At 75.5% G+C, this 7,830-nt stretch overlaps 1 protein-coding gene across 1 annotated transcript; it reads left to right on the forward strand.

The window, feature by feature from the left end:
* Nucleotides 1-5: 5 nt before the first annotated feature.
* On the forward strand, nt 6-7,357 carry LOC123369165 (clathrin heavy chain 2-like). The gene is made up of 8 exons (XM_045014524.1): nt 6-144; nt 1,141-1,357; nt 1,956-2,105; nt 2,363-2,481; nt 2,559-2,726; nt 5,015-5,128; nt 6,910-7,083; nt 7,208-7,357. Exons 1-8 carry the CDS (start codon nt 106-108, stop codon nt 7,355-7,357), a joined length of 1,131 nt encoding a protein of 376 aa, XP_044870459.1. The 5' UTR covers nt 6-105.
* The last annotated feature ends 473 nt before the right edge of the window (nt 7,358-7,830 follow it).

The following is a 7,830-nucleotide window of genomic DNA, read 5'->3' on the forward strand; positions in this document are numbered from 1 at the left end:
GGGGAGGGGGTTTCCCTGGGGCAGCGCCTTGGGGGGCAGTGGGTCTTGCACGGCTGGGCTGGGTGCCTGGGGCCCCCCAGGGGTGAGCTCCCTGCCCCCCCAGCCATGGGCGAGTCCCCCGTGCGGGTGGAGGTGCTGACCCAGGTAAGGGGGAGGGGCTCTGGATGGTGGGGGGGGAGGTGCTGACCCAGGAAAGGGGGAGGGGGCTCTGGGGTGTCACAGTGAGGGGGGAGGTGCTGACCCAGGTAAGGGGGAGGGGCTCTGGGGGTGTCACGGTGGGGGGGGAGGTGCTGACCCAGGTAAGGGGGAGGGGCTCTGGGGTGACACGGGGGGGGGGGGATGTGCTGACCCAGGTAAGGGGGTGGGGCTCTGGGGGTGTCACAGGGGGGGGGGAGGTGCTGACCCAGGTAAGGGGGAGGGGCTCTGGATGGTGGGGGGGGAGGTGCTGACCCAGGAAAGGGGGAGGGGGCTCTGGGGGTGTCACAGTGGGGGGGGAGGTGCTGACCCAGGTAAGGGGGAGGGGCTCTGGGGTGACACGGTGGGGGGGGGAGGTGCTGACCCAGGTAAGGGGGAGGGGTGGAGGGCTGTGTTGGGGAAGGTGGGGGACCCCCGGGGTCGCACAGCTGGGGCGGGGGCAGCAAGGCTCTGGATGGTGGGGGTGAGGTGCTGACCCAGGTAAGGGGGAGAGGGTGGGGGTGGAGGGCTGTGTTGGGGAAGGTGGGGGACCCCCGGGGTTGCACAGCTGGGGCGGGGGCAGCAAGGCTCTGGATGGTGGGGGGGAGGTGCTGACCCAGGTAAGGGGGAGGCGCTAAGGGCGTGTAACGGTGGGGGGGGGAGGTGCTGACCCAGGTAAGGGGGGGGAGGAGGGCTGTGTTAGGGAAGGTGGGGGACCCCTGGGGTTGCACAGCTGGGGCGGGGGCAGCAAGGCTCTGGATGGTGGGGGGGAGGTGCTGACCCAGGTAAGGGGGAGGGGCTCTGGGGGTGTCATGGTGGGGGGGGGGAGGTGCTGACCCAGGTAAGGGGGAGGGGAGGAGGGCTGTGTTGGGGAAGGTGGGGGACCCCCGGGGTCGCACAGCTGGGGCGGGGGCAGCAAGGCTCTGGACGGTGGGGGGTGCCCCTGTAACCCCTCTCTCCCCCCAGCTGCAGCACCACGGCATCCCCCCGGAGCAGATCACCTACCCTCGCGTCACCCTCTCCGCGCCCTGGCGGCTCTGCGTGCGGCACGGCCCCCCCGCCGGGGCCCGGGTCACCCTGCTCGACCTGCGGGAGCCCCACGGCGCAGCCACCCCCAGCTGGCCCCTGCACCAGGCCCAGGGCGCGCTGGCCCACCCCAGCCAGCCCCTGCTGGCCCTACGAGGTACGGGGGGCCGGGGCAGCACGGGCCAGACCCCCAGGCCAGGGAACAGGGTGGGGGTGTCCCGGGCTGACTGGTAATGGCATCGACTCCCCATGGAGGCCCTGGCCTGACCCTCAGCCCCATGGCCTCACTGCACCCCAATGGGGGCCTCGCCTCACCTCCTCCATGGATCAGGTGACCTGCCTGTGCCCGTGGCGGGCCGTGGGGCCGGGCCCCCGGGCCCCCTGACCCGCCTGTGCCCCCTGACCCGCCTGTGCCCCCGTGGGGCCGGGCCCCCTGACCCGCCTGTGCCCCCGTGGGGCCGGGCCCCCTGACCCGCCTGTGCCCCCGTGGGGCCGGGCCCCCGGGCCCCCTGACCCGCCTGTGCCCCCGTGGGGCCGGGCCCCGGGCCCCCTGACCCGCCTGTGCCCCCGTGGGGCCGGGCCCCGGGCCCCTGACCCGTCTCTGCCCGCGGCGGGCCGGGGGGCCGGGCCCCGGGGCGCTGACCCGTCTCTGCCCGCGGCGGGCCGGGGGGCCGGGCCCCGGGGCGCTGACCCGTCTCTGCCCGCGGCGGGCCGGGGGGCCGGGCCCCGGGGCGCTGACCCGTCTCTGCCCGCAGCGGGCTGTGTGGCACAGGTGTTCGACGTGGCGCAGCGCTGCCTGCGCTGGCAGTGGACCTTTGCCCACCCCCTGGAGTTCTGGGCCTGGCTGGAGCCCAACACGCTGGCGCTGGTGACGGAGGAGGAGGTGTTCCACTGGGCCCTCAGCCGTGAGCAGCCGCAGGGCACCCCGCCGGGGAGGAGGGTGGGCTGGTCAATGGGGGGCCAGGCAGGGGAGCAGGACTGGTCGGCGTGGGGGGGGTCAGGCAGGGGATGCTGTGGGGAGGCGGGCTGGTCGGCGTGCGGGGATGGGCAGGGGTGCCATGGGGAGGGGGCTGGTCGGCGTGGGGGGACGGGCAGGGGTGCCGTGGGGGGGGGCAGAGGGCTCTCTAAGCCCCTAACTCTAGTTCTCACCTCCCCCCGGCAGGCCCGAAGCCGCGGCGTCAGTTCTGGCGCCATGAGCGGCTGTGGCGCACGGAGGTGGTGGGATACCAGCGGGACGCCAGCGGGCTCTGGCTGGCGCTGTCCACGCTGGGCCTGGACCAGGTAAGCCCCCCGCCCCGCCAGCTGCCCCCAGGATCCCAGTGGCCCCTGTGCCCGGCTGACCCCGTGTCTCTCCCCAGAAGGGCCAGGTGGTGGGGCTGACCCAGCTGCACTGGCGGGGGGGGCGGCTCTCCCAGGTCATAGAGGCCCAGGCGGTGGCGCTGCCCCAGCACAGCTTCTCCAGGAACCCTCACCCCTCCTCCGCCCTGCTGGCCGCCGTCCGGCACGGGGCAGAGCGCAACGGGCAGGTGCGTGGCGGGGCAGGGGGCTCCCGGAGGGTTGTGGGTAGTGCCGGGGTGGGCGGGAGCGGAAGGGCGGGGCAGGTGGCTCCCGGAGGGTTGTGGGTAGTGCCGGGGTGGGCGGGAGTGGAAGGGTGGGGCAGGTGGCTCCCGGAGGGTTGTGGGTAGTGCCGGGGTGGGCGGGAGTGGAGGGGGGCTGGCTCCGGGTGGGTTGTGGGTAGTGCCGGGGTGGGCGGGAGTGGACGGGGGCTGGCTCCCGGAGGGTTGTGGGTAGTGCCGGGGTGGGCGGGAGTGGAAGGGTGGGGCAGGTGGCTCCCGGAGGGCTGTGGGTAGTGCCGGGGTGGGCGGGAGTGGACGGGGGCTGGCTCCCGGAGGGTGGTGGGTAGTGCCGGGGTGGGCGGGAGTGGAAGGGCGGGGCAGGTGGCTCCCGGAGGGTTGTGGGTAGTGCCGGGGTGGGCGGGCGGGGGAGGGCGGGGCAGGGGGCTCCCGGAATGTTGTGGGTAGTGCCGGGTGGGCGGGAGTGGAAGGGTGGGGCAGGTGGCTCCCGGAGGGTTGTGGGTAGTGCCGGGGTGGGCGGGAGTGGAAGGGCGGGGCAGGTGGCTCCCGGAGGGTTGTGGGTAGTGCCGGGGTGGGCGGGAGTGGAAGGGCGGGGCAGGTGGCTCCCGGAGGGTTGTGGGTAGTGCCGGGGTGGGCGGGAGTGGAAGGGCGGGGCAGGTGGCTCCCGGAGGGTTGTGGGTAGTGCCGGGGTGGGCGGGAGTGAAGGGGGGCTGGCTCCCGGAGGGTTGTGTGTAGTGCCGGGGTGGGCGGGAGTGGAAGGGCGGGGCAGGTGGCTCCCGGAGGGTTGTGGGTAGTGCCGGGGTGGGCGGGAGTGGAAGGGCGGGGCAGGGGGCTCCCGGAATGTTGTGGGTAGTGCCGGGGTGGGCGGGAGTGGAAGGGTGGGGCAGGTGGCTCCCGGAGGGTTGTGAGTAGTGCCGGGGTGGGCGGGAGTGGAAGGGCGGGGCAGGTGGCTCCCGGAGGGTTGTGGGTAGTGCCGGGGTGGGCGGGAGTGGAAGGGCGGGGCAGGTGGCACCCTGAGGGTAGTTCGTAGTGCCGGGGTGGGCGGGAGTGGAAGGGCGGGGCAGGTGGCTCCCGGAGGGTTGTGGGTAGTGCCGGGGTGGGCGGGAGTGGAAGGGCGGGGCAGGTGGCTCCCGGAGGGTTGTGGGTAGTGCCGGGGTGGGCGGGAGTGGAAGGGCGGGGCAGGTGGCTCCCGGAGGGTTGTGGGTAGTGCCGGGGGCGGGAGTGGAAGGGCGGGGCAGGTGGCTCCCGGAGGGTTGTGGGTAGTGCCGGGGTGGGCGGGAGTGGAAGGGCGGGGCAGGGGGCTCCCGGAGGGTTGTGGGTAGTGCCGGGGTGGGCGGGAGTGGAAGGGCGGGGCAGGTGGCTCCCGGAGGGTTGTGGGTAGTGCCGGGGAGGGCGGGAGTGGAAGGGCCGGGCAGGGGGCTCCCGGAGGGTTGTGGGTAGTGCCGGGTGGGCGGGAGTGGAAGGGCGGGGCAGGTGGCTCCCGGAGGGTTGTGGGTAGTGCCGGGGTGGGCGGGAGTGGAAGGGCCGGGCAGGTGGCTCCCAGAGGGTTGTGAGTAGTGCCGGGGTGGGCGGGAGTGGAAGGGCGGGGCAGGTGGCTCCCAGAGGGTTGTGAGTAGTGCCGGGGTGGGCGGGAGTGGAAGGGCAGGGCAGGTGGCTCCCGGAGGGTTGTGGGTGGTGCCGGGGTGGGCGGGAGTGGAGGGGGGCTGGCTCCCCGAGGGTTGTGGGTAGTGCCGGGGTGGGCGGGAGTGGAGGGGGGCTGGCTCCCGGAGGGTTGTGGGTAGTGCCGGGGTGGGGGGGCGGGGAAGGGCGGGGCAGGTGGCTCCCGGAGGGTTGTGGGTAGTGCCGGGGTGGGCGGGAGTGGAAGGGCGGGGCAGGGGGCTCCCGGAGGGGTGTGGGTAGTGCCGGGGTGGGCGGGAGTGGAAGGGCGCGGCCGGTGGCTCACGGAGGGGTGAGGGTAGTGCCGGGTGGGCGGGAGTGGAAGGGCCGGGCAGGTGGCTCCCGGAGGGTTGTGGGTAGTGCCGGGGTGGGCGGGAGTGGAAGGGCGGGGCAGGTGGCTCCCGGAGGGTTGTGGGTAGTGCCGGGGTGGGCGGGAGTGGAAGGGCGGGGCAGGTGGCTCCCGGAGGGTTGTGGGTAGTGCCGGGGTGGGCGGGAGTGGAGGTGGGAGGGGGCAGTGCCAGGGCGGGGGGCAGGCAGGGAGGAGACGGGGGCTGCACCCATCTGACCCCCCCTCTCTCTCTCAGTTCCACGTGGTGGAGCTGGGCCCGCACCAGCCAGGCAACGCTGCCCTGCTCAGTGCCCGCGCCAGCCTGGCCTTCAGGGGGGCCCGGCCCGGGGACTTCCCCAGCGCCGTGCAGGTGAGCCGGGAGCAGGGGGTGGGGGGGGCACCTGGCAGCAGCGGGGGGCTCGTGACCCCGCCCGGGGACTTCCCCAGCGCCGTGCAGGTGAGCCGGGAGCAGGGGGTGGGGGGGGCGCCTGGCAGCAGCGGGGGGCTCGTGACCCCGCCCGGGGACTTCCCCAGCGCTGTGCAGGTGAGCCGGGAGCAGGGGAGGGGGGGCGCCTGGCAGCAGCGGGGGGCTCGTGACCCCAGCCCGGGGACTTCCCCAGCGCCGTGCAGGTGAGCCGGGAGCAGGGGGTGGGGGGGCGCCTGGCAGCAGCGGGGGGCTCGTGACCCCGCCCGGGGACTTCTCCAGCGCCGTGCAGGTGAGCCGGGAGCAGGGGGTGGGGGGGGGCGCCCGGCAGCAGCGGGGGGCTCGTGACCCCGTCCGGGGACTTACCCAGCGCCGTGCAGGTGAGCCGGGAGCAGGGGGGCGCCTGGCAGCAGCGGGGGGCTCGTGACCCCGCCCGGGGACTTCCCCAGCGCCGTGCAGGTGAGCCGGGAGCAGGGGGTGGGGGGGCGCCTGGCAGCAGCGGGGGGCGATGACCCCGCCCGGGGACTTCCCCAGCGCCGTGCCGGGAGCAGGGGGTGGGGGGGGCGCCTGGCAGCAGCGGGGGGCTCGTGACCCCGCCCGGGGACTTCCCCAGCGCTGTGCAGGTGAGCCGGGAGCAGGGGAGGGGGGGCGCCTGGCAGCAGCGGGGGGCTCGTGACCCCAGCCCGGGGACTTCCCCAGCGCCGTGCAGGTGAGCCGGGAGCAGGGGGTGGGGGGGCGCCTGGCAGCAGCGGGGGGCTCGTGACCCCGCCCGGGGACTTCCCCAGCGCCGTGCAGGTGAGCCGGGAGCAGGGGGGGGGGGGGCGCCGGGCAGCAGCGGGGGGCGATGACCCCGCCCGGGGACTTCCCCAGCGCCGTGCAGGTGAGCCGGGAGCAGGGGGTGGGGGGGCGCCTGGCAGCAGCGGGGGGCTCGTGACCCCGCCCGGGGACTTCCCCAGCGCTGTGCAGGTGAGCCGGGAGCAGGGGAGGGGGGGCGCCTGGCAGCAGCGGGGGGCTCGTGACCCCAGCCCGGGGACTTCCCCAGCGCCGTGCAGGTGAGCCGGGAGCAGGGGGTGGGGGGGCGCCTGGCAGCAGCGGGGGGCTCGTGACCCCGCCCGGGGACTTCCCCAGCGCCGTGCAGGTGAGCCGGGAGCAGGGGTGGGGGGGCGCCTGGCAGCAGCGGGGGGCTCGTGACCCCGCCCGGGGACTTCCCCAGCGCCGTGCAGGTGAGCCGGGAGCAGGGGGTGGGGGGGGCGCCTGGCAGCAGCGGGGGGCTCGTGACCCCAGCCCGGGGACTTCCCCAGCGCCGTGCAGGTGAGCCGGGAGCAGGGGGTGGGGGGGGGGAGCCTGGCAGCAGCGGGGGGCGATGACCCCGCCCGGGGACTTCCCCAGCGCCGTGCAGGTGAGCCGGGAGCGGGGGGGGGGGCGCCTGGCAGCAGCGGGGGGCTCGTGACCTCCCCAGCGCCGTGCAGGTGAGCCGGGAGCAGGGGGTGGGCGGGGGGCGCCTGGCAGCAGCGGGGGGCTCGTGACCCCGCCCGGGGACTTCCCCAGCGCTGTGCAGGTGAGCCGGGAGCAGGGGGTGGGGGGCACCTGGCAGCAGCGGGGGGCTCGTGACCCCAGCCCGGGGACTTCCCCAGCGCCGTGCAGGTGAGCCGGGAGCAGGGGGTGGGGGGGCGCCCGGCAGCAGCGGGGGGCTCGTGACCCCAGCCCCTCTCCTCCCCTCCCCGCAGTTCGCCCCCCGGCTGGGCCTGGCCCTGGTGCTCACCAAGCACGCCCTGCTCTTCCTGGCCGACGTGGAGACCGCCCAGCCCCTGCACCGCGTCCAGCTGGCCTGGGACATCGTCTTCGCCACGGTGCCCGACCCGCCCCGCCACGGCCTCGTGGGGGTGTGCCGCAGCGGCAAGGTCAGCCGGGGGGCGGCCTGCCCGGGGGGGGCTGGGATGGGGGTCCGGGGGGGGGGTGAGAGCCCTGGCAGCTCCAGCCCTGCACCCCTGACGGCCCCTCTCTCCTTCCCCGCCCCCTCTGCAGGTGCTGTCGGTCTCGCTGGGCCCGGACCCCCTCCTGCAGCTGCTGTCGCGCCGCCCTGCCAGCCTCTATCTCACCCAGCGCCTGCTGCAGCTGGTGGGGCGGGCGCCGGGGGGCCGGGGGGCTCTGTCAGGGGGAGGGGGCTGGCGCTGAGGGGTGAAAGCAGGGGCTGGCCTGAGTCTCCCGGCAGCCCCAGGGGCTGGGGAGGGGAGGAGTCGGCCTGAGGTTCCCAGCCGTGGGGATGAGGAGGTGGGGGGGTGATTGGAACCTGTGGGGGGCGGGGGGTAGGAGACCCTCTCTGCAGCTCTCCTGTCACTGACTGGGGGGGGGGCACCCCAGCTGCAGTGTCCTGCGTCCTCCTGGGTTTTACAATAAACGGAAGAAGCTGGAGCCCTGGGCTAGGGCTGGCACCCAGCATCCAGCTGTGTGGGTCTCTGCCTGGGGGTCCTGGGGCGGGGAGGAGGAGACCCTCTCTGCAGCTCTCCTGTCACTGACTGGGGGGGGGCACCCCAGCTGCAGTGTCCTGCGTCCTCCTGGGTTTTACAATAAACGGAAGAAGCTGGAGCCCTGGGCTAGGGCTGGCACCCAGCATCCAGCTGTGTGGGTCTCTGCCTGGGGGTCCTGGG

This window comes from Mauremys mutica, chromosome 4, assembly GCF_020497125.1.
Source record: "Mauremys mutica isolate MM-2020 ecotype Southern chromosome 4, ASM2049712v1, whole genome shotgun sequence".
Classification (NCBI taxonomy): Eukaryota; Metazoa; Chordata; order Testudines; family Geoemydidae; genus Mauremys; species Mauremys mutica.